The sequence below is a fragment of the Oncorhynchus mykiss genome, chromosome 12 (genome assembly GCF_013265735.2).
Source record: "Oncorhynchus mykiss isolate Arlee chromosome 12, USDA_OmykA_1.1, whole genome shotgun sequence".
Lineage (NCBI taxonomy): Eukaryota > Metazoa > Chordata > Actinopteri > Salmoniformes > Salmonidae > Oncorhynchus > Oncorhynchus mykiss.
The window spans coordinates 19,745,251-19,771,901 of NC_048576.1; the positions used below are offsets into that span (position 1 = coordinate 19,745,251).

The window sequence follows — 26,651 nt, forward strand, 5'->3', positions numbered from 1 at the left end:
TAACAAAGTTCCCCAGCTTAAAGGTTCATACTTTGTGTCCCTGCTGTTTTTGTTGACATAATTACCCTTAATGGAGGATAATTGTACCTCAAGGCAGGTTGCTGTCACTGCAACGTAGTAATTATTGTTGGATGTTTTTCTCCCAAGTACTCAGGCACGGGCCTTTGATTTTAATTTGCTGGAAACAAAATAATTAAAGTAGCTTCTGCTCCAGAGATGCAGAATTGATTTCCCAACCTCATGATGCACTTAAATTAAACTCACCTGAAGTTGAAATGCTGTTAACAAAAACTTTATTGTATGTAATATCTATAGTGTATTTTATGTAGCTTACATTCTGCAGGTTTGACAACATTAACATTCTTGTGATTGTCACCATTGCCAAAAATAGGTTTTGTCACACACCAGATAGGTGCAGTGAAATGTGTTTTATAGGGTTGTGTCTTGCTCAACGGCACACTGACAGATTTTTCACGTTGTCGGTTCAGATATTCAAACCAACGACCTTTCAGTTGCTGGGCCAACGTTCTAACTGCTAGGCTACCTGCCACCCTAGCTGTATCTTTCAGAGAGTAGTTAGAGTTTGCTGATATTCACTTAGATGTGACAGTATATACATCAAAGATGGATAAATAATATAGTTCACTCAGGCTGTTTACCATTGAAAAGAATGGTCATGTTTCCTGTCTGCGTAAGTGGGCGTTCCCTGTTACGTGAGCATGCTTTCTCGTTCCTTCATGATCACTGGCATGCTCAATCGAGAGGGAACAGCCAGCTCTTATCTACTTATAGGGTGTGTTCGTCTACCCAGGCGTTGTCAGCCACCCCTCCGCTGGGCAGGGGCAATAAGTAGACCAGAGCAGCCATGACCAGAAAAATGTGAATATACTGCCTGTTTGTTTACAGTAGTATAATTACACTAATGAAATCATGGTGATTAGCCAATCTAATTTCAATTTATTTTCAGACAACACAGATGTCCTAAAAAGCAGCAGTTCTACGTATCAGTGGGTCTGGGTTGATGCCAGTAAATTAGCAATGTGTGTATAACCATATCTATCTACATTCTGCAGGAGCAAGACAGTTTCTTTACTCCATAGAGGAAGATGTAAGGTATGATGCAGGTGTAAGAGGATGCGATGTAGCTGGCCACCTCCACCACTACGGAGGACGTGTGGATGTTGCTGGATATCCTCAGTAAGAGGTGGGTCACCCAGCACACCACAAACACAGTGGCCACAGCCACCACACTCTTGGCTGCCTTCACCTGCGTGCCTGGGCTGAGTTTAGCTGGAGGCTGGGAGGTCCTCTGGAGATCGGGTGAAGCTCTGACTCTGTTCTCACCAACCTCAACCTGGTAGAGGGGGGAACTGATTGAGCTGTGTACAACAGAGGGTCCTGCACAAGGTAGGACAGAGCAGGAGACACCAGGCAGGTTGGGGCAGATGTCTGAAATCCTCTGGTTTCTAGAACTCTGAGGGAAATCTGGAGAAGCAACTATTGGTAAATCTGCCTCTTTATCAGATGTCTTGATGCCTGTTTCATCATATTTCTCTGAGATGTCCATCTTCTCCCGCTGGTTAGGTAGAGCATTATCTGTCCCCTTGTGATGGTCAGAAGTCAGGCCCTTGATACGCATCTGGTTCCTTAGCAGAGTGATCACAATCTGGATGCTGGAGAACACTATACCAGCGATGGGGAGGGCGTTAGCAAGGGTCAGATACAATGTCTCATAGGTCTGCCTTGCAGTTTGGGAGGGAAATACTTCTATACAGTCCTCGTGGCTCTCATTCCCACTGTCCACCTGGACAAAGAAGAAGTGTGGAACACTGAAGACCCCAGCCACTGTCCAGCTGCCAGCCAGGAGACAGGCTACGAGACGGAGGCTGTCCAGCTGGACCGGAGCTCCTCCGCGTTTCAGAGAGCCCACCAGCTTCTGGTACCAGAACACACTAATAAACAAGGTAGAGAAGATACTGCTGGTCTCCGACAGGTCCGAGCAGAACCGGAACACACCGCAGTAGGCTTCCCCCAGGAACCAGCGGCCAGCAAAGTCAGCCATGGTATCAGGGAGGTCCACCAGGTAGTTGGTGATGAGGTTGGAGACGGCCAGGTTGATGAAGAGGAGCTCGTTGGTGCGGAGATGGGACTTAGGTCCAGGGAGAGAGCGGAGACCCAGCCAGTTGTTCCCCAGGATCCCTACGAGGCACATCAGCCCTCGGGTTAAGGCTTCGATCCAATCCTTTGTATCCATCACACCTGAGGCATCTATGTCTGAGCCTTATTTGATGGCTCAACATGTATAAGGGATGTTAATATCATGCTTCAGGTCCAACCCCACAACAAGTCCTTAGAGACTCAACCTCACATTTGCTATACATTTCTTGTCTTCAGTACTTGGAGAACACATGAGGCTCATTGTATCCCAATACAGAAGAGAAAAACCTAACTTAACTTGGATCAGTGTAAAGGAGTAACCTGACCACCATATACTGTACCAGGGTGTGAATAGCCTGTTTAGGTTGTTAGCATTCAATTATGTACAAATGTGTAATATTCTATCTCTGACTATAGTGCAACATTATTGTCAATTTCTAATGACACAAATGCATTTCCATGGTAAAGCAAATTACATTTTTAATCAAGAGTATGATTAAAAAAATAAATTAATATGAAATTAAATAATTGTTGTATTTTTTTGGTTAACATACAGCACAACGTGGTCTAGCCTGCTATAGTGTAGTTTACGTAATTCGGCGAAACCCCCACAAACAGAGCCCTGACCAGTAAGCTGCGCGGCTTCTCTACATTTTTCGGGACCAGTCGGGACTGTGGGATTTCCAAGACGGTCCCAGTTCATTGGACTTTTTCACCATGCATTCGTTTGCATTTGATCCATCGAAAACCAGGACAGAGATCGGGACATAGAAGAGTGGGAATACATCGTATCGTGGATCATTATTTTATCTTGGTGTAATCGTTTCGTTAGAATAAACTGCTGATGTTTGTGGAAAGTAGGCTACAGAATGCCCACCAGCGGCGATGAGAGAATTAAAGCCAGCGCGTTTATTCCAGTGTCCACCGCTGCCGTACTCCTCGTTGGGTCCACCACTTTATTCTTCGTATTTACGTAAGTTGACCACTATGTCTCCTTCAGGAAAAGTAGTTAAAAACAGACACGAATGTAGGCCTACCCTTTCGAAACTACAGTATACTATTCCATACATGAAGTGGTCTGGAGATTTAAAGAGAATTCAATGGATAAGGCAATGAGCGTGCACGTTTACTCCAAACTAGCTTTCTCCAGTGAAATATTGTGATAAAATAGGTTATGTTGCTCACGCACTATGCAAACTAGTATAAACATTTTTCACATTCGGAATTTAGAACATTCCCCAGTGTTTTTGTAGCGTTCAATCGGACAGAAGTGTAACGATGACACCATTTTTGGGGGCGAGAATAAGCAATTTATTAAAAAGACCCCCAAAAATATTCTGGTGTAATTTTATTTGCATATCAATATGCAATATTATTCATAAAACAGTTCAGCAATACTGTACCCAAAGCTGTCCATTAGTAGTTACCAGTGGTGGAAAAATTACCCATTTGTCATACTTGAATAAAAGTAAAGATACCTTAAATAGAAAGTGACTCAAGTAAGACTGAAAAGTCACCCAGTAAAATACTACATGAGTAAAAGTCTACAAGCATTTGGTTTTAAATATACCTAAGTATCAAAAGAAAATGTAATTGGTAAAATATACATAAGTATCAAAGTAAAAGTATATATAATTTCAAATTCTTTATATTAAGCAAGCCTGAAGGCACTATTTTCTCGTTTTTTATTTGTTTACATATAACCAGGGGCACACTCCACACTCAGACATAATTGACCAAAGAGTCATGTGTGTTTAGTGAGTCAGCCAGATCAGAGGCAGTAGGGATGACCAGGGAGGGATGTTCTCTTGATAAGTGTGTGAATTGGACCATTTTCTTGTGCTGCCAACATTCAAAGTGTAACTTTTGGGTGTCAGGGAAAATGTATGGAGTAAAAAGTACATTTTTTTTTTAGGAATGTAATGAAGTAAAAGTACACTACTTGACCAAAAATATGTGGACACCTGCTCGTCGAACATCTCATTTCAACATCATGGGCATTAATATGGAGTTGGTGCCCCCTTTGCTGCTATAACTGCCTCCACTCTTCTGGGAAGGCTTTACACTAGATGTGGGAACATTGCTGCAGCCACAAGCGCTTTAGTGAGGTCGGGCACTAATGTTAGGCCATTAGGCCTGGCTCGCAGTCGGCGTTCCAATTCACCCCAAAGATGTTCGATGGGGTTGAGGTCAGGGCTCTGTGCAGGCCAGTCAAGTTCTTCCATGCCAATGTCGATAAACCATTTCTGTATGGACCTTGCTTTGTGCACAGGACATTGTCATGCTGATAAAGGAAAGGGCCTTCCACAAACTGTTGCCACAAAGTTGGAACCACAGAATCGTCTAAAATACCATTGTGTCATTTAGCGTTAAGACTTCCCTTCACTGACAGTGTTCTGGCATCCACCAAACCCAGATTCATCGTCGGACTGCCAGAGGATGAAGCGTGATTCGTCACTCCAGAGAACACGTTTCCACTGCTCCAGAGTCCAATTGCGGCGAGCTTTGCACCACTCCAGCCGATGCTTGGCATTGCGCATGGTGATCTAAGGTTGTGCGCGGCTGCTCAGCCAAGGAAACACATTTCATGACGGAAACAGTTCTTGTGCTGACGTTGCTTCCAGAGGCAGTTTGGAACTCGGTAGTGAGTGCTGCAACTGAGGACAGATGTTTTTTACGCGCTACACACTTCAGCACTCAGCTGTCCCGTTCTGTGAGCTTGTGTGGCCTACCATTTCGCGGCTGAGCCGTTGTTGCTCCTGGATGTTTCCACTTCACACTTCACAGCACTTACAGTTGACCGGGGCAGCTCTAGCAGGGCAGTAATTTGACAAACTGACTTGCTGGAAAGGTCACATCCTATGACAGTGCCACGTTGAAAGTCACTGAGCTCTTCAGTAAGGCTATTGTACTGACAATTTTTGTCTAAGGAGATTGCATGGCGGTGTGCTCGATTTTATACACCTGTCAGCAACAGGTGTGGCTGAAACAGAAACATGCATTTGTATATATAGCGTATAAATTGTCCAAAATATAAATTGTAAAGTACAAGAACCCTCAAAAAAAAGACTTAAGTAGTACTTTAAAGTATTTTACGCCACTGGTAGTTACATTTCATTGCCTAATATCATGTTGATCCTCTTAATCTGAGCTACTGTAGGCTATTTGAATTTGGTATAAAAACTATGTTAACTTCTTCCAGAGTGCAATGATGCTGAGAACTTAGAGTCAGGTATATTTCCTAGAAGTCAGACTGGGTCAGTTTAGAGCACAACGGGTTCCCGAATGAATCCCTTGTATTCTCAAAACTACCTTTTAGTAATGTGAGGATCACTGCCAACATTATCCCTTAGATTGCTAATAGAGCCTTGGTGAGTAGACCTAATACCATAACAGCTGTTAACTAAGTCCACTGAACCCTGACCCCTGTAGCCAGACATGTCCAAGTTTCCTCCTCTGTTGTTTTTCAAGCAAAGTTTCAATTGGGTCCTCTAGCAAAGTGGTATTCAAAAAATTTCAGCGGGGACCCATTTCTTTCACAATAATATCTGGGATTCCTACCCCACCACAAATCTAATGACACAAGCTCAACATCAGTACATTTAGATTTTCACATCAACAAATAACCTTTAATTCATTACACTTTCATCTCTCTTATCAAAATAAAGGGAACCTCAATAAAAAAAAGCATTTGTGTATTGTCCCATAAAAGAAACTACTCTTAATGTTTGGTTCCCTCCAAATAGTATTATTAACCCACAACCCTAACTTTGAATACCAGGTGCTCTAGCATATGTGAAGTTTCGGATTAGGATCACGATTTTCTGGTCGATGCCCTTTGATTCCCCCATCTGTGGAAGTAGTGTTGAAACTAAGGCTCCTGAATCTTGGAATCTGGCAAGAGGACTAGAGACCGTTGTCTTCTGGTCAAATCAAATCTTATTTGTCACATGCTTTGTAAACTTTGTAAACAACAGGTGTTGTTTATTACTGGTTGCTTATTACGGGTCCTTTTACAGCAATGCAGAGTAGAAATAGTGACACAAGGAATAAATACACAGTGAAAAAACGAATAACGAGTAAAAAATAACATGGCTATATACAGGGAGTACCAGTACTGAGGCGATCTGTGTAGGGGTACGAGGTAATTGAGGTACCTACACCCTTAGAAAAAAGGATTTCAAACGGGTTCTTCGGTTGTCCTCATAGGAGAACATTTTTTGGTTCCATGTACAACCCTTCTGGGTTCCATGGAGATCCCTCTGTGAAAATGGTTCTACCTGGAACCAAAATGGGTTATTCAAAGCAGCCAAAGAACCCTTTTAGGTTCTAGATAGCCCCTTTTTTTCTAAGAGTGAATGTACATGTAGGTCGGGGTAAAGTGACTAGGCAACAGGATAGATAATAAATAGTAGCAGCAGCGGTGAGTGTGGAAGTGTTTATGTGTGTGTGAGTGATTGGCATCAGTATGCTGCTGCTGTATGTGGGTGGCACCCTTCTGGGCAAAAACTGGTTGAATCAACATTGTTTCTACTTCATAAAAAAATCATTAAAATCAATGTGATGATGTTGAATCAACATGGAAAACTGATTGGATTTGTTAAAAGTCATCAACGTAGGGGAATTTCATCTTTTTTTCACCTATCTTAAATCCAATGACAGGGTGCAATTTTTGGTTGATTTAACATTGAAATCACCTTAGTTGACATCTCAATCAAATGTAAATCAAAGCGGTGCGGGGGGCTGCCTTAATCAAAATCTATGTCATTATCGCCCGGGAGCAGTTGTTTGGGGTTAACTGCCTTGCTCAAGGGCGAACGGCAGGTTTTTTCCAACTTGCCGGATTGGGATTCGAACTAGTGACCTTTCGGTTTCTGGCCGGCCCAATGCTCTTAAACGCTAGGGCTACTGCACTGTGGTTAATATTGCAGAATTCTCTGAAGATTGAAGATCACCAACAAGAGAGAATATAATTTTCTGAAAACGTTCCCAGTGAGAGATTTCACTATAATAAAGCATAGTGTCGACAGAAAGTATTCAGACCCATTCACTTTTGACACATTTTGTTACGTTACAGCCTTATTCTAAAATGGATATAAAGAATCCTCAACAATCTACACACAATACCCCATAATGACAAAAGTGAAATCAGGTTTTTAGAAATGTTTGCAAATGTATTAAGGATAAAAAACAAAAGTACCTTATTTAAATAAGTATTCAGACCCTTTGCTCTGAGAGTCCACCTGGGGTAAATTCAATTGATTGGACATGATTTGGAAAGGCACACACCTGCCTATATAAGGTCCCACAGTTGACAGTGCATGTCAGAGCAAAAACCAAGCCATGAGGTTGAAGGAATTGTCCTTAAAGCTCAGAGACAGGATTGTGTCGAGGCACAGAACTGGTGAAGGGTACCCAAAAATGTCTGCGGTATTGATGGTCCCCAAGAACACAGTGGCCTCCATCATTCTTAAATGGATGAAGTTCGGAACCACCAAGACTCTTCCTAGAGCTGGCTGCCCAGCCAAACTGAGCAATCGGGGGAGGAGGGCCTTGGTCAGGGTGGTGACCAAGAACCCGATGGTCACTCTGACAGAGCTTTGGAGTTCCTCTGTGGAGATGGGAGAACCTTTCAGAAGGACAACCATCTCTGCAGCACTCCACCAATCAGGCCTTTATGGTAGAGTGGCCAGACAGAAGCCACTCCTCAGTAAAAGGCACATAACAGCCCGCTTGCTGTTATGTGCCCAAAAGGCCCCTAAAGACTCTCAGACCATGAGAAACAAGGTTCTCTGGTTTGATGAAACCAAGATTGAACTCTTTGGCCTGAATACCAAGCGTCACATCTGGAAGAGACCTGGCACCATCCCTACGGTGAAACATGGTGGTGGCAGCATCATGCTGTGGGGAGGTTTTTCAGCGCCAGGGACTGGGAGACTAGTCAGGATCGAGGCAAAGAAGAACGGAGCAAAGTACAGAGAGATCCTTGATGAAAACCTGCTCCAGAGTGCATCATACCCAAGAAGACTCAAGGCTATAATTGCTGCCAAAGGTGCTTCAACAAAGTACTGAGTAAAGAGTCTGAATACTTATGTAAATGTGATATACCCGTTTTAATTTTTTATAAATTAGCAAACATTTCTTAAAACCTGTTTCTGCTTTGTCATTATGGGGTATTGTGAGTAGATAGATGATGGAAAAAACCATTTCATCAATCTTAGAAGAAGGCTGTAACCTAACAACATTTGGAAAAAGTCAAGGAGTCTGAATAGTTTCCGAAGGCACTGTATGTCTGAAATCGTCTATTCCATGAACAGCCATTACTCATAGATAAGGTCATGTTGAAACAGAGCAGTCCAGCCCAATCACACAAGCTCTTTGTTTCCCCTTTCACTCAGGAAGCAGTGGAGGCCCGTTTCATCAACACTTTGCAGGAAGCACATTTATTTATTTGGACATGACCCCAGATCTTTGGGAACCACCCTTTGCTGTAAATTATGTAATTATTTGGCAGCAGCAGAAGAAATGGAATCTGGAGGGACAATCTTTTGCCATTACATCATATGTAGGCCTACATTACTGTTAGACAGGCCTTTACTTAGTTCCTTTAAAAGCAGGGATGGACAGATGACAGCTCCTGCCAGTGTCTTGACCAAATACAAGCCCACCTTAGTACCACTGAGGAAAAGGGACATTGGTTGTCTCCCGTCATAAAATCAACCTTGGTACAGCCAAGGGGTGGGGAGGTGAGGGTGAGGGTGCAATTGGGCACCTCGGGGTTTGTGCTATATGGCTAATATACCACGACTAAGGGCTATATCCAGGCACTCCGTGTTGCGTTGTGCATAAGAACAGCCCTTAGCCGTGGTATATTGGCCATATACCACACCCCCCTCTGGCCTTATTGCTTAATTACTCCACGTGAGATGGACATTTGACTTCTGCTTTTATCCTATTCACAAAAGGCATACAAAGGCCAAAGGGCCCTGGATAAATCTACAGAATGTCATTTTGTATGTTTGATTGTTGGTGCAGTAGAATTAATGTAGTTTTTTTATAAAGCTAGTTTTTTTTATAAAGCTACATTCGTTGGACATTCAAGCATCACTAAACACTTATAGTGTTTGGTACGAAGGGTAGAACCACAAACAAGCAAAGATTCTTACAAATGGTAACGTCAAGGGTGTTTCCTAGTAACGATTTGTCAGTTAATCTCAACATTTAATGTAGCTGAGATGTTGCAAAGTTCTGTACGTAGAAGCCTTCTTGACCTTTCATTCTGAGTTAATTATGGGACCATGTGCAGAGGGGAGGAGGTCAGATGTGATACACACCCGTAGTGGGTCAGATATTTATAGAATTACACTCCTCTCTATCCCTCCCTCCCCACCCAAACAAACATTTTGTTTTTTTCCCACCTACACATCGATCCCTACACATACAACATTATTATATGTAATAGAAATATGTCGTTGATATTCAAGCCGTAGTTTTTATAGTTCAATGAAGTAGTCTCTCCAAACCATCTTATAACAGTGTTATGTGTTCATTCATTGTGGCTAAAGCCAAGTCATACAGTACCTTCCATAGGTCTGATGATCATATCTTGTTCAACATGTCTAACATCCATGAAATGTTCAAGGATCTGTAGTTGTGAGAATCTCTAATGCTCTCCTCTGCTTGCTGCTTGACCGATGCGACAGTGGTGGTGTTGACTCGCTGACCAACAGCTGGGCTCTTCTCAGGCATGGCAGTGTGCAGATTGGACAGTCTCAGCAGCGGTTTACCCTTCTGGATGATTTAATACAGCTCTGCTGTCTGTTTCATTAGGCGCAGGGCAAGGGCTTGTCTACCCGCCTGGCCACACTGCAGCGTGAGGAACTCTCCATGTGCAGTTGCTCCAGATGGTCACAAACCAATGATGGTCCAGGCAGCAGGGCCACTCATGCAAAGGCTTCCACAGGAATAATCCCTTTGATAAGAAAACAATCAGTCGCGGGCCGACCCTCCGCACTCATCCCAAATGAGTTTGACTGATTTCTACTTATTTGGAATCCAATATCATTATCTTCCATACTGTGCTCATGTAGTATTTTTAGGTGATGTATCCATTATTTGACAGATGGTTGAAGGGGTAAGGGAATCAACCAGATAAATCATTTGTTTTAAAAAGATGAACAGTGCCAGTATCCTTATTCCTAATTGCCTTTTTGGCTCCTTGTTTTCCCCACTACCCATTGGTCTTGCTGGTATAGGAGGGCAGTGAAAGTGGTATGCAGGCACATGAACACCACTCCAGACTGGCTGGGCTTGATCCCTACTATTTAGTGCTGCCCAGCTGGCAGCTACCCCTGAATCTGCCAACTTAATCCACATTTCCTATTTATACTGTAGGGTGGCTAGACTTGCAAGTACAGTATACTGTAGATATACTGGGACAAGTACAGTATACTGTAGATATACTGGGACAAGTACAGTATACTGTAGATATACTGGGACAAGTACAGTATGGACTCTGTGTAGTACAAGGGTACAGTATAATGTGTAGTACAAGGGTACAGTATAATGCACATATCCATGTAATCTAGCTCTGTTATGACAATTTAAGTACATCTCAAACATGACAACATTTAGTGAAATGTTTATTCAGAGAAGACATAGATATGAATCCCCTCCTCCAGTTTTGGGAACCTACTGTTCTGTTCCCCTCATTAATCTGGCTTACTCAGTAGTACAATTAGGTGTTAATCTGTTTCAATTAAAGGCCCAGTGCAGTCAAAAACATCTATATATATTTACACACTATGAGGTTGTAATAATACTGTTAAATTGTGAAAATTATGATAATGCCTTTTTAGTGTAAGAGCTGTTTGCAAAGACCGACTAAAATGTCAGCCTGTTTTGGTGGAATGGAGTTTTGGCCTGCCTGGTGCCATCACCAGGCGGTAAATTAGTTTATAGACCAATAAGAAAGAGAGTTCCAAACATCTCTGCCAATAATGTCTACTTTTCCGTTTTCCCCTACCCACTCAGACCACTCCTAGACAGTCCTAGCAAAATTCTTGCTTGAGAAATATCTCTTTGCTAAAGGGCTCTTTTTTTTGTTTAGTTTTTTTGTCCATTTTAATTGAAAACAATCACAGTAAGGTACTTAGTTGCTACCCAGAGATAATTTGATATTGAGATAAAAAACTGCTGCGTTGGGCCTTTAAGTAAATCCTTATAGAGGAGCATTACTCTGACAGATCTTCAGACACAGCTGTTTCTCCAGTACATAACTATACTGTACTTGCATTTGAAGGCTGTTTGTCTTTAAAGGCAGGCATGTCTGTTGCAGCTGTATAGGTGATGGAGTATGTATGGTTTATTTTATTCTATATGCATGGAATGGGGTCTTTTGGGCTGTGTGTGCTGCTGGCCGCTGACAGCAGGTTCTGTGTGTTTGGCGTCTGATGCGAGGATGCCACCATTGTGGGCTGGCAGAGTGGTCTGTAATCCAGAGTCCATAATCCTGGGATTATTGGGATTGCAGCTGGCATTTCTTTACCAGGCATTCCTTCCGGGGTAACCACCTTCCCCCACACTCATCCTAACTGGGGCTGTTCTGTATGGGTTGGGGATCTTGCACTACGCTGGGCTGGAGCTAGAGCTGGGGAAGGGACTCTAAATTTGGTCAAAATGTTGTCTGTTTCACAGTCACGGTCAGTCTAAAGACATTCCATTGGAGTTCATTTCACACATACAGTGCATTCAGAAAGTATTCAGACCCCTTAACTTTTTCCACATTTTGTTACGTTACAGCCTTATTCTAAAATTGATCAAATAAAAACATGTCCCTCATCAATCTACACATAATACCCCATAATGTCAAAGCGAAAACAGGTTTTTATAAATGTTTGCAAATATATTTGCTATGTGACACGAAATTGAAGTCCACATGTGGTAAATTCCATTGGTTGGACATGATTTGGAAAGGCACACACCTGTCTATATAAGGTCCCACAGTTGACAGTGCATGTCAGAGCAAAAAGCCAGCCATGAGGTCGAAGAACACTGGGGCCGCCATCGTTCTTAAATGGAAAAAGTTTAGAACCACCAAGACTCTTCCTAGAGCTGGCTGACCGGCCAAACTGAGCAATCGGAGGAGAAGGGCCAAGAACCCGATGATCACTCTGACAGAGCTCCAGAGTTCCTCTTTGGAGATGGGAGAACCTTCCAGAAGGACAACCATTTCTGCAGCACTCCATCAATCAGGCCTTTATGGTAGAGTGGCCAGACGGAAGCCACTCCTCAGAAAAAGGCACATGACAGCCCATTTGGAGTTTGCCAAAAGGCACCTAAAGGACTCTCAGACCATGAGAAACAAGATTCTCTGCTCTAATGAAACCAAGATTGAACTTTGTAATGTGAATGTCAAGCATCACATGGAGGAAACCAGGCATTACTCATCACCTGGCCAATACCATCGCTATAGTGAAGCAAGGTGGTGGCAGCATCATGCTGTGGGGATGTTTTTCAGCGGTAGAGACTGGAAGACTAGTCAGGATTGAGGGAAAGATGAATGGAACAAAGTACATAGTCATACCCAATAAGACTCGAGGCTGTAATCGCTGCCAAAGGTGCTTCAACAAAGTACTGAGTAAAGGGTCTGAATACTTATGTAAATGTGATGTTTATTTTTATACATTTGCAAAAGTGTCTAAAAACCTGTTTTTGCTTTGTCATTATGGGGTATTGTGTGTAGATTGATGAGGGTGAAAAAAACAATTTAATCAATTTTAGAATAAGGCTGCAACGTAACAAAATCTGGAAAAAGGGAAGGGGTCTGAATACCTTCCAAATGCACTGTACATGTTCTGCCCTCGTCACATCCTGACCCTTGACATTTGTAGCTTTGGGTCATGTGGGGTGGAGGTGCCAGTTTCTGTTTTCACACTGATCACGGTCCTGTTACAGTCACTGTTACGTTCATGGTCATTAATACACAGTCTGCACTTCAATGGCACACCACACTACTGCTGTTGTTATTGTCCCTAAAAATAAAATACCCACAGGAAGGAGATGCTAATACCAGTTGTGATAATGTAAGAGGCCCAAAGTTTTTCAAGTGAAGATCAAAGCCATGCTGCTGTGAAGATTTTAACTCAATTCCACTGTACAATACATTTGTTCTTAAAATGCAGATAATGCATAGGTTACTCATGCTGAAATGTAATCATTATACTGTAATTCACTGTGCTTTTATCTGTGTCTCCTTCAGGAACCCTGATTAATGTACAGAGCCTCTATTTCATCTCACACTGCAGATATATAATCATGGAATCCTCACAGCAAATCTAATTCTCTAGTTTTAAACATATTTGCTTTATGGCAGTGCAAACGCCATGAAGTTCGAGATCAGACTGAATTTGGCATTGCCGAGTTCGGAAACTAGTGTAAGTTTTGGACAGTAAAACAATATAAATGTATTCAATTACATTTTCCTGCTGAGGCAACCAAATATTTATGATAATGACTGTTGATTTATTCTTACACTGAGCCAGAGAGCTATAGATTTATGCCCCTTTGAACACATTCAACCTAGGTATATTACTGTGTGTGTGCTGTGTGTATACTGTGAGTGTAATGTGTGTGTACTGTGAGTATAATGTGTGTGTACTGTGAGTGTAATGTGTGTACTTTGAGTGTAATGTGTGTATACTGTGAGTGTAATGTGTGTATACTGTGAGTGTAATGTGTGTGTACTGTGACTGTAATGTGTGTGTACTGTGAGTGTAATGTGTGTGTACTGTGAGTGTAATGTGTGTGTACTGTGAGTGTAATGTGTGTATACTGTGTGTGTGCTGTGTGTATACTGTGAGTGTAATGTGTGTGTACTGTGAGTGTAATGTGTGTGTACTGTGAGTGTAATGTGTGTGTACTGTGAGTGTAATGTGTGTATACTGTGAGTGTAATGTGTGTGTACTGTGAGTGTAATGTGTGTGTACTGTGAGTGTAATGTGTGTGTACTGTGAGTGTAATGTGTGTGTACTGTGAGTGTAATGTGTGTGTACTGTGAGTGTAATGTGTGTGTATTGTGAGTCCACTGATCTGCATCTTGTCTCTGTCCCAGGTGCCCGTGGCTGGCAGTGACCGTGTCAACCTACGTACCACCATGCAGTGCCATCCTGTTCTTCCTTGTCTTGGCCAACTTCACCATGGCAACCTTTATGGATGCAGGCGTTCTCCCCATGGGTGAATAACTACTATACTATGCACAAGTCTATTCAGTACTGTAAATTACAGTTGGTGGGCATGTAGTTGTTCAACTGTATTGAATTATTGTCTACTAGTTATAACATACTAGCTAGTGCATTGGATTTATTCTTGAATAGAATGATAAACTACACACAGATGTACACTACCATTCAAAAGTTTGGGGTCACATAGAAAAGTCCTTGTTGTTGAAAGAAAAGCACATTTTCTGTCCGTTAAAATAACATCATATTGATCAGAAATACAATGTAGACATTGTTAATGTTGTAAATGACTATTGTAGCTGGAAACGGCTGATTTTTTATGGAATATCTATATAGGCGTACAGAGGCCCATTATCAGCAACCATCACTCCTGTGTTCCAATGGCACGTTTAGCACGTGTTAGCTAATCAAAGTTGATCATTTTAAAAGGCTAATTGATTGTTAGAAAACCCTTTTGCAATTATGTTAGCACAGCTGAAAACTGTTGTTCTGATTAAAGAAGCAATAAAACTGTCCTTCTTTAGACAAGTTGAGTATCTGGAGCATCAGCATTTGTGGGTTCGATTACAGGCTCAAAATGGCCAGAAACAAAGAACTGGACTGGAGACCCTCTCTGCAGGCCCAGGACTGGGGACCCTCGCTGCAGGCTCCGGACTGACCCGGCTGGGGAGACCAACTGGAGGCCTGGACAGTGGAGCAGGCACAGGATGAACCAGGCTGTGGGGGAGCACTGGATTCAGCTTTGGCACCACTCCTCCAGGCTGAATGCCCACTTTAGCCCGGCACCTCCAGAGCGCAGGATCAGGTCGAACCGGGCTGTGGGGGAGCATTGGAGATCTGGTGCTTATAACTTGCACCGCTCTTCGTGGCTGAATGCCCACTTTTTAAATGTTTTTTTTTATTATTTTTTTTACTAGGCAAGTCAGTTAAGAACAAATTCTTATTTTCAATGACGGCCTAGGAACAGTGCCTGTTCAGGGGCAGAAAGACAGATTTGTTCCTTGTTAGCTCGGGGGTTTGAACTTGCAACCTTCCGGTTACTAGTCCAACGCTCTAACCACTAGGCTACCCTGCCGCCCACTTTAGCCTGGCACGTGCGGAGCGCAGGCACAGGACTCACTGAGCTGTCACAGCGCACCGGAGACCAAGAGCAGAATACCCTGGGCCGAACCGGCGCACCGGAGACCAAGAGCGCTGAGCTGGCACAATCTGCCCTGGCTGGATGCCCACTCTAGCGTGGCACTTGCGGAGAGCTGGCTCCGAGCGCACCTGGCTGTGCACACGCACTGGAGACACGGTGCCTGACCAGTACCACGCTACTTGCCGTGAGTTAGCTCCGCCAACCTCCCCTTGTGGCCCTCCCCCAATTTTTGGAGGAGTGGCTTCTCTGACTTCCATCGATGGCTTTCCTCCTCATATCGTCGCCGCTCCTCCTTCGCTACCTCTATCTCTTTCTTTGGACGGCGATATTCTCCAGCCTGCGTCCAGGGTCCTTTACCGTCCAGGATCTCTTCCCACATCCACTCGTCCTGTCCAAGCTGCTTGGTCCTTCTTTGGTGGGATGTTCTGTTACGCTCGTCTCTGATTGGGAATCATACTTAGGCAGCCTGTTTTGCCACCTTAGTTTTGTGGGATGTTCTGTGTGGGGTGCTCTGTGTAGCCTACTGAATGTTACGTCCATTTTCCTTTTGTTGTTTTTAGGTGTTCATTTTTAATAAAGATAAAATGTACGCCAACCACGCTGCACCTTGGTCCGATCATTTCTTCTTTTTTTTTACCCCTTTTTCTCCCCAATTTTGTGATATCCAATTGTTTTTAGTAGCTACTATCTTGTCTCATCGCTACAACTCCCCTACGGGCTCGGGAGAGACAAAGGTTGAAAGTCAAGCGTCCTCCGATACACAACCCAACCAAGCCGCACTGCTTCTTAACACAGCGCCATCCAACCTGGAAGCCAGCTGCACCAATGTGTCGGAGGAAACACCGTGCACCTGGCAACCTTGGTTAGCGCGCACTGTCCCCGGCCCGCCACAGGAGTCACTGGTGCGCGATGAGACAAGGATTTCCCTACCGGCAAACCCTCCCTAACCCGGACGACACTAGGCCAATTGTGCGTCGCCCCACGGACCTCTCGGTCACGGCCGGTTACGGCAGAGCCTGGGCTAAGGTGGCAAAACAGGCTGCCTAAGTATGATTCCCAATCAGAGACAACGATAGACAGCTGTCTATCGTTGAGAACCATACCCGGCCAAAATAAAGAACATAGAGTTTCCCACCCGAGTCACACCCTGACCAACCAAACATAGAGAATAAAAAGATCTCTGCGGTCAGGGCGTGACAAACGTCAACAGTGAAGAGGCGACTCTGGGATTCTGGCCTTGTAGGCAGAGTTACAAATGAAAAAGCCATATCTCAGACTTGCCAATAAAAATAAAAGATTAAGATGGGCAAAAGAACACAGACACTGGACAGAGGAACTCTGCCTAGAAGGCCAGCATCCCGGAGTCGCCTCTTCACTGTTGACTTTGAGACTGGTGTTTTGCGGCTACTATTAAATGAATCCTGAGTCTGTCATTTGTCTGTCATCGAACCGACAAATGCTGATGCTCCAGATACTCAACTTGTCCAAAGAGGGCCAGTTTTTATTGCTTCTTTAATCAGAACAACACATTTCAGCTGTGCTAACATAATTGCAAAAGGGTTTTCTAATGATCAATGAGCCTTTTAAAATGATAAACTTGGATTAGCTAACACAACGTGACATTGGAACACAGGAGTTGCATATAATGGGCCTCTGTACGCCTATGTAGATATTCCATAAAATAATAATCAGTTTCCAACTACGATAGTCATTTACAACATTAACAATGTCTACATTGTATTTCTGATCAATTTGACGTTATTTTAAATGGACATAAAATGTGCTTTTCCTTCAAAAACAAGGACATTTCTAATGACCCCAAACTTTCGAACGGTAGTGTATGTCTAGTGTTACCCCACTCCCAGTGTTGTGCCATTGATCTGTAGTTCATGTTGAGCTGTGTGTTTGTGTTTCAGCTAATGAGGACGAGGACAAGGACGATGACCTCCGCGCTCCGCTCTACAAGAATGTGGATGTGAAGGGTGTCCAGGTCAGGCTGAAGTGGTGTGCCTCCTGCCACTTTTACAGACCTCCACGATGCTCCCACTGCAGTGTCTGTGACCACTGTGTAGAGGTGAGAGGGAGGGGAGAGGGAGGTGAGAGAGGGAGAGGGAAGGAGGAGAAAGGGAGGATGGGTTAGAAAGTGATAAAGGGAGAGAGGGAGGAAAGGGAAACAGAACAAGCAAGGGGTAGTGGAGAGGGGGAGGACGGGGTGGTGGGGAGAGAGGAAGGGGTGGTGGGGAGGAGAGGGGGAGAAAGGGGTGGTGGGGAGGAAGGGTTAGGGAGAAGGGTAGGAGGGGTGGAGGAGAGGGTGATGAGGGAGGGTGGAGGGAGGGGAGGGAGGGTGTGCTGTAGTTGTTGAGGGGGAGGGTGGGTCTGAGTAGGGTCAATAGTCAAATCAAATTGATTTGTCACATACACATGGTTAGCAGATGTTAATGCGAATGTAGCGAAATGCTTGTGCTTCTAGTTCCGACAATGCAGTAAGAACCAACAAGTAATCTAGCTAACAATTCCAAAACTACTACCTTATAGACACAAGTGTAAGGGGATAAAGAATATGTACAGTGCCTTGCGAAAGTATTCGGCCCCCTTGAACTTTGCGACCTTTTGCCACATTTCAGGCTTCAAACATAAAGATATAAAACTGTATTTTTTTGTGAAGAATCAACAACAAGTGGGACACAATCATGAAGTGGAACAACATTTATTGGATATTTCAAACTTTTTTAACAAATCAAAAACTGAAAAATTGGGCGTGCAAAATTATTCAGCCCCCTTAAGTTAATACTTTGTAGCGCCACCTTTTGCTGCGATTACAGCTGTAAGTCGCTTGGGGTATGTCTCTATCAGTTTTGCACATCGAGAGACTGACATTTTTTCCCATTCCTCCTTGCAAAACAGCTCGAGCTCAGTGAGGTTGGATGGAGAGCATTTGTGAACAGCAGTTTTCAGTTCTTTCCACAGATTCTCGATTGGATTCAGGTCTGGACTTTGACTTGGCCATTCTAACACCTGGTTATGTTTATTTTTGAACCATTCCATTGTAGATTTTGCTTTATGTTTTGGATCATTGTCTTGTTGGAAGACAAATATCCGTCCCAGTCTCAGGTCTTTTGCAGACTCCATCAGGTTTTCTTCCAGAATGGTCCTGTATTTGGCTCCATCCATCTTCCCATCAATTTTAACCATCTTCCCTGTCCCTGCTGAAGAAAAGCAGGCCCAAACCATGATGCTGCCACCACCATGTTTGACAGTGGGGATGGTGTGTTCAGCTGTGTTGCTTTTACGCCAAACATAATGTTTTGCATTGTTGCCAAAAAGTTTGTTTTGGTTTCATCTGACAAGAGCACCTTCTTCCACACGTTTGGTGTGTCTCCCAGGTGGCTTGTGGCAAACTTTAAATGACACTTTTTATGGATATCTTTAAGAAATGGCTTTCTTCTTGCCACTCTTCCATAAAGGACAGATTTGTGCAATATACGACTGATTGTTGTCCTATGGACAGAGTCTCCCACCTCAGCTGTAGATCTCTGCAGTTCATCCAGAGTGATCATGGGCCTCTTGGCTGCATCTCTGATCAGTCTTCTCCTTGTATGAGCTGAAAGTTTAGAGGGACGGCCAGGTCTTGGTAGATTTGCAGTGGTCTGATACTCCTTCCATTTCAATATTATCGCTTGCACAGTGCTCCTTGGGATGTTTAAAGCTTGGGAAATCTTTTTGTATCCAAATCCGGCTTTAAACTTCTTCACAACAGTATCTCGGACCTGCCTGGTGTGTTCCTTGTTCTTCATGATGCTCTCTGCGCTTTTAACGGACCTCTGAGACTATCACAGTGCAGGTGCATTTATACGGAGACTTGATTACACACAGGTGGATTGTATTTATCATCATTAGTCATTTAGGTCAACATTGGATCATTCAGAGATCCTCACTGAACTTCTGGAGAGAGTTTGCTGCACTGAAAGTAAAGGGGCTGAATAATTTTGCACGCCCAATTTTTCAGTTTTTGATTTGTTAAAAAAGTTTGAAATATCCAATAAATGTCGTTCCACTTCATGATTGTGTCCCACTTGTTGTTGATTCTTCACAAAAAAATACAGTTTTATATCTTTATGTTTGAAGCTTGAAATGTGGCAAAAGGTCGCAAAGTTCAAGGGGGCCGAATACTTTCGCAAGGCACTGTACATAAAGATATATGAATGAGTGATGGTACAGAGCGGCATAGGCAAGATACAGTAGATGGTATTGAGTACAGTATATACATATGAGATGAGTATGTAAACAAAGTGGCATAGTCAAAGTGGCTAGTGATACATGTATTACATAAAGATGCAGTAGATGATATAGAGTACAGTATATACGTATACATATGAGATGAATAATGTAGGGTATGTAAACATTATATTAGGTAGCATTGTTTAAAGTGGCTAGTGATATATTTTACATCATTTCCCATCAATTCCCATTATTAAAGTGGCTGGAGTTGAGTCGGTGTGTTGGCAGCAGCCACTCAATGTTAGTGGTGGCTGTTTAACAGTCTGATGGCCTTGAGATAGAAGCTGTTTTTCAGTCTCTCGGTCCCTGCTTTGATGCACCTGTACTGACCTCGCCTTCTGGATGATAGCGGGGTGAACAGGCAGTGGCTTGGGTGGTTGTTGTCCTTGATGATCTTTATGGCCTTCCTGTGACATCGGGTGGTGTAGGTGTCCTGGAGGGCAGGTAGTTTGCCCCCGGTGATGCGTTGTGCAGACCTCACTACCCTCTGGAGAGCTTTACGGTTGTGGGCGGAGCAGTTGCCGTACCAGGCGGTGATACAGCCCGACAGGATGCTCTCGATTGTGCATCTGTAGAAGTTTGTGAGTGCTTTTGGTGACAAGCCGTATTTCTTCAGCCCCCCTCGGTTGAAGAGGTGCTGCTGCGCCTTCTTCACGATGCTGTCTGTGTGGGTGGACCAATTCAGTTTGTCTGTGATGTGTGTGTGGCTGTAGGGTAATGGTGGATGGGGGAGAGAGAATGATGGAGGGATAGAGGGGGAGGGGTGAGAGAGGGATCACATTAATCAGGTTAATCCCTTTCCCCCAATCCTTTATTGTCCCTGGAGCGGAGAGAGAGATTTTAAAAGGGTTGGGACAATCTGTGTGGGTACACTGAGGTATATTAAGACAGCTAAGTGCATATCAACATTTGTATGATATTTGACTTCTGATGATAATGTTTTTTCATTGTCCAATCATTATCAATACCATGTGTAAGTGGCTAGCTATACCACTCCAAAATACTGTTTGTAGCATGGATACACAATGTTGGACAGAGTCATGTAAAGTAGGCTGCTACAATATGTCGTCATAATTCTCAGAGTGATTGAATGTGTTATCTAATGTTGTATTCCATTGTGTCATAATCGCATGCAGGACTTTGACCACCACTGTCCCTGGGTGAACAACTGTATCGGGAGGCGGAACTACCGCTACTTCTTCCTGTTTCTGCTGTCACTCACGATGCACATGGTGGGCGTGTTCTCCGGTGGCCTGCTCTACATTCTACACCATCAGGAAGACCTGTTGAAGCTGCACTGTACTGTCACGTATCCTTACTTACACACACTCTGTGTACTCTGTGTGCTCTGTGTGTGTGTGTGTGTGTGTGTGTGTGTGTGTGTGTGTGTGTGTGTGTGTGTGTGTGTGTGTGTGTGTGTGTGTGTGTGTGTGTGTGTGTGTGTGTGTGTGTGTGTGTGTGTGTGTTTTCATACAGTATGTGCAGTATGATCATGGTCATTCATTTGCAAAGCTTCCTAAAGAGAGCTGTTGAGTCTCCTTTACTGCTTCGTCCAGCTTGGTGGTGATGAGTGTATCAGGCCTGTTCTTCATTCCTGTCCTGGGCCTCACAGGGTTCCACCTCTATCTGGTATCTAGGGGCAGAACCACCAATGAACAGGTCAGACAAACCCTGGGCTGTACTTCATTCCATGTTACTCATGCTTTTAAATGACTAGATAAAAGGTTTCTGTACTATATAATGTGGTGACTCTAGGTTGAGTCCTCACTTTAATTAGGAAATTGTTGGTTACTTTTTCACAGGTTACTGGGAAGTTTCAAGGAGGGGTCAACCCTTTCACTCTAGGTTGCTGTGGCAACTTGGAGTATCTCATATGTAGTCCCATCTCTCCAAAGTAAGAAACATTTCATGTTTTATGTAAACATCATGTACAGTATAATATATTGTAAACGGACCCTAAATTGGAGCTCATTAACTCATCTATTTGCTTGGACCATACCAGGTATACAGCGAGGCCCATTAAGAAATCAGCAGTTCGCATCATGCCTCCTTTCCTGAAACCAGAGACTGACAGACAGATCCCAATTATTAGGGTCAGGGATAACGGTGTCCAGCGTCATGATCTCCAAAATAAAGTAAGCCTGTCCACCCCAAATACCCTCAGTAGGGAAGATCCTCTATTCACACACACAGCATCGTTATTAGACTTCATCAGCAGATCAGATATAATGAACTGTATTTCCTTCTCTTCCGCTCTCAGCGCCCGTCTGCTGACGGTATGGACGAGCCAGATATTAAACGCCTGAACACCCCACCCCCGCTGCACCCCAAACCAGACCCCAACCTGCTGAAGAGCCACCTAGCAGCCCTAGAGGGTAGGGTCACGCTACTAATCTGACAAACAAGCATACAGTACCTGTATTTATGCACCTCGTATTATAGATGACTTGAGGAAATTATCATGAAGAAAATTGAAACAGTCCAGAAACCCCTCAAACGGTCATCCACTGCTCTCAACACTGCATCATAGTGGTGACATTATTTAATGTACCATGAAAGGCTTGTGTTAGATTCCACATACATTACTGTCTCTCTCTGGACTAGCTCAGTCCCACTAGATATGATTGTCATTTATTTCACATTTATTTTGGTGAATATTAATCCTCATTCCTCTGTGTTTCAGTTCCAGAGAGTAGTCTTCATCCCAAACCATTGAGCCCTCCCCCTGGGCAGATCCTGCAGCAGCTCAGGCCAGCACCGCAGTCCCCCACCAAGCCAACACCCCCCTTATCTGTCCAACAGGTCAGTCATATAATTCGCAATAATGACATCAGATACATTGTGCAGCCGTTTTCACAGATCGTGGTTGTGGTTTGAGAGCTCTCTGACGGTCTGTTATATGTTGTGGTTGTGGTTACGTCTAGGTGGCACCAGAGCAACAGGGGGGCAGCAGTAGAGGTCATTACTTGTCATCAGAACCCATCCTGGCCAGAGTGGACCAGCAGCTAACCTTCCAGTCGGGTCCCATGTCCTCTCCACACCAGCTCAACTCTCTCACCCTTAACTCCCGCTTCCTCTCCCATAAACACGCCTATAGACATGGAAACAAGTTGCCGGCCTTGCACTCAGAGGGTCTGATCTCCCACCAGGTGTCTACGGGCGGGTTCCCCCCTCACAACCCCCTGTCCAGCCGCAGCAGCTTCTCCTACAGCAACCTGGTGAACCCAGGTGACCCTAACTACCTGCCCCAGCGAGGGGGACCGCCACTTCACTACCACCCCCAATTCTTGACCCTGGGCCTCGATGGCAGTGTGCTGCAGGAGTCCCCTTCACATGCCTACAGCCCCGTGTTCATGGGGGTCAGCAGACAATCTCCCCAGACAAGGGACACTTTACCCAGGGACCCCTCTCTACGGGACCTCAACCCTCAGGCCCTGATACACAGGGACCTCTCCCCACAGACCTTGATCCATCGGGAGGCCTCTCCGGTCCGCTACGATAACCTCTCCAAGTCCATCATGGCCTCCATTAAGGAGCGACAGGAGATGGAGGCGAAGGACAGGATGCTGCTGATGCAGGCCAGGTCCCAGGCCCTATATGGCTGCCCAGACATGGGGGTCTACGACATCCCCAGCAGACGCAGCCTCCCTGCAGACAGCATGCGCCCCCCGGGTTCCCGCGCCCCCACCCCGCCCTCATACGGCTCCAGGGAGTTCATGATGAGCACGGGTATTTTGGGGTACGCAGGTACGAGGTCGCCCCTCTCCAGCGCCTCATCATCCTCTCTGACCCGAGCCCCCAGGACTTCCAGCTCCCCCCTGCAGAGCAACAGTAGCCTACAGAGTAAGGGTCGTTCACCCTCCCCATCTTACCTCCCCACAGACAGGCAGGCCAAGCCCTCACCCTCCTCCTCCACCCTTCCCCACACCCCCTCCTCTTCCTCTGCCCCATGCGTCCCCCCAAAACGCCCCTCACTCATATACACCATGGAGGGTAAGGACTCAGCACCCCTGGCTCTATCCAAGTAGGAAACACTAAGTCTCCTTGAGGGTGTATGCAGCCAGTCAGCCACACCACTCTGCAGTGTTAGCCTGTATATCCACAACTTCCCAGCACGGTGTAAGTGTGTCTGTGTGGGAGTCGAGAGGACATCAATATGCAGTTATGGGAATAATTTTGTACAGATATTTATACTTGGTCCTCTTGCTAGACAAGGGTGTGTTTTGAATAAAGACGGAGTGTTAACCAACACCATATGCAGATATCTGATTCTCAGGACAGTGGCCAATTGGCAGACAGTTGTGCCTCCTCATGTAGTCAAAGGAACCAATAAGCTCAACTAGAACAGAGTTCAGAATACTTATCTTTGATTGTTGATATACAGTACCAGTCAAAAGTTTGGACACACCTACTCATTCAAGTGTTTTTCTTTATTTTGACTATTTTCTACATTGTAGAATAATAGTGAAGACATCGAAACTATGAAATAACACATATGCAATCATGTAGTAACCAAAAAAGTGTTAAACAAATATATTTTATATTTGAGATTCTTCAAAGTAGTCACCCTTTGCACACTTTTGGCATTCTCTCAACCAGCTTCATGAGGGAATCATGTCACGTCCTGACCTTAGTTCCTTTTTTATGTCTCTATTTTGGTTTGGTCAGGGCGTGAGTTTGGGTGGGCATTCTATGTTTTGTTCTAGGTTTTGTACTTCTATGTGTTTGGCCTGGTATGGTTCCCAATCAGAAGCAGCTGTCAATCGTTGTCTCTGATTGAGAACCATACTTAGGTAGCCTGTTCCCACCTGTGTTGGTGGGTAGTTGTTTCCTGTTTTGTTTTGTTTCACCTGACAGGACTGTTTCGTTTCTTACATTCTCGTTGTTATTTTTGTTTCGTGTTCTGTTATATTAAAATATTAACATGAACACTTACCACGCTGCTTGTTGGTCCGATCTTGACTACTCTTCCTCAGACGAAGAGGAGATTCGTTACAAGTCACCTCTAATGCATTTCAATTAACAGTTGTGCCTTGTTAAAAGTTCATTTGTGGAATTTCTTTCCTTCATAATGTGTTTGAGCCAATCAGTTGTGTTGTGACAAGGTAGGGGTGGTATATAGAAGATAGCCCTATTTGGTAAAATACCAAGTCCATATTATGGCAAGAACAGCTCAAATAATGACAGTCCATCATTACTTTAAGAGATGAAGGTCAGTCAATCCAGAACATTTCAAAAACTTTGAAAGTTTCTTTAAGTGCAGTCACAAAAACCATCAAACGCTATGATGAAACTGGCTCTCTTGAGGACCGCCACAGGAAAGGAAGACCCAGAGTTACCTCTGCTGCAGAGGATTAATTCATTAGAGTTAACTGCACCTCAGATTGCAGCCCAAATGAATGCTTCACAGAGTTCAAGTAACAGACAGATCTCAACATCAACTGTTCAGAGGAGACTGTGTGAATCAGGCCTTCATGGTTGAATTGCTGCAAACAAACCACTACTAAAGGACACCAATAATAAGAAGAGACTTGCTTGGGCCAAGAAACCCGAGCAATGGACATTAGACTGGTGGAAATCCGTCTAATTTGGTCTGACGAGTCGAAATGTGAGATTTTTGGATCCAACCGTCGTGTCTTTGTGAGATGCAGAGTAGGTGAACGGATGATCTCCGCATGTGAGGTTCCCACCGTGAAGCATGGAGGAGAAGTTGTGATGGTGTGGGGGTGCTTTTCTGGTGAATGTTTGTGTTTTATTTAGAATTCAAGGCACATTTAACCAGCATGACTACCACAGCATTCTGCAGTGATACGCCATCCCATCTGGTTTGAGCTTAGTGGGACTATCATTTGTTTTTCAACAGGGCAATGAGTCAGGGCTATTTGACCAATAAGGAGAGTGATGGAATGCTGCATCAAGTGACCTGGCCTCCACAATCACCCGACCTCAACCCAGTTGAAATGGTGTGGGATGAGTTGGACCACAGAATGAAGGCAAGGCAGCCAACAAGTGCTCAGCATATGTGGGAACTCCTTCAAAACTGCTAGAAAAGCATTCCTCATGATGCTGGTTGAGAGAATGCCAAGAGTGTGCAATGCTGCCATCAAGGCAAAGGGTGGCTACTTTGAATAATCTCAAATATAAAACATATTCTGATTTGTTTAACAATTTTTTGGTTACTACATGATTCCATATGTGTTATTTCATAATGTTGATGTCTTCACTATTATGTCAAAAATAGTCCAAATAAAGAAAAACCCTGGAATGTGAAGGTGTGTCCAAACTTTTGACTGGTAGTGTATGTGTTTGGTATATGTGTTTTGAAATATGTGTTTTGATATATGTGTTTTGATATATGTGTTTTGATATATGTGTTTGATAATGCTTTTGAGAAAGAATGTCATGTGATGATGATGAGACATTCTATTATTTTGCGTCTGTTGAAGTCATGCTTTATTAATATTTTGTAGTTGTTTTGACAAATAAAAAAGTGACTGTTTTGTTCCTTTTTTTGTATTAGTTGTTGTTTTTGCCACAAGCTTCATGTCCACATCCCAGTTCAACCCTAAACCAGGCTTCATGTACACATCCCAGTTCAAACCGAAACCTAGCTTCATGTTCACATCCCAGTTAAACCCTAACCCTAGCTTCATGTCCACATCCCAGTTTAATCCTAACCCTAGCTTCATGTCCACATCCCAGTTCAACCCTAACCCTAGCTTCTTGTCCACATCCCAGTTCAACCCTAACCCTAGCTTCATGTCCACATCCCAGTTCAACCCTAACCCTAGCTTCATGTCCACATCCCAGTTTAATCCTGACCCTAGCTTCATGTC

At 44.0% G+C, this 26,651-nt stretch overlaps 2 protein-coding genes across 3 annotated transcripts; one reads left to right on the top strand and one right to left on the bottom strand.

Annotated features, from left to right (window-relative positions):
• Window positions 1-1,060: 1,060 nt before the first annotated feature.
• Window positions 1,061-2,254, bottom strand: LOC110539128 (rhodopsin-like). Its single transcript, XM_021626098.2, has one exon. It carries the CDS (start codon window positions 2,252-2,254, stop codon window positions 1,061-1,063), a length of 1,194 nt encoding a protein of 397 aa, XP_021481773.1.
• Window positions 2,255-2,790: 536 nt separating this feature from the next.
• Window positions 2,791-24,295, top strand: LOC110536812 (palmitoyltransferase ZDHHC8B). Of its 2 annotated transcripts, none has more exons than XM_036937144.1 (10): window positions 2,791-3,130; window positions 14,270-14,391; window positions 17,454-17,611; window positions 20,952-21,124; window positions 21,372-21,474; window positions 21,618-21,709; window positions 21,818-21,950; window positions 22,076-22,190; window positions 22,499-22,617; window positions 22,740-24,295. In XM_036937144.1, the coding sequence occupies exons 1-10, from the start codon at window positions 3,027-3,029 to the stop codon at window positions 23,841-23,843; spliced, it is 2,223 nt and encodes a 740-aa protein (XP_036793039.1). In that variant the 5' UTR covers window positions 2,791-3,026; the 3' UTR covers window positions 23,844-24,295. The 2 variants fall into 2 exon arrangements, with proteins under 2 accessions (XP_036793039.1, XP_036793040.1); XM_036937145.1 differs by lacking the exon at window positions 2,791-3,130 and adding an exon at window positions 12,963-13,592.
• Window positions 24,296-26,651: the final 2,356 nt, after the last annotated feature.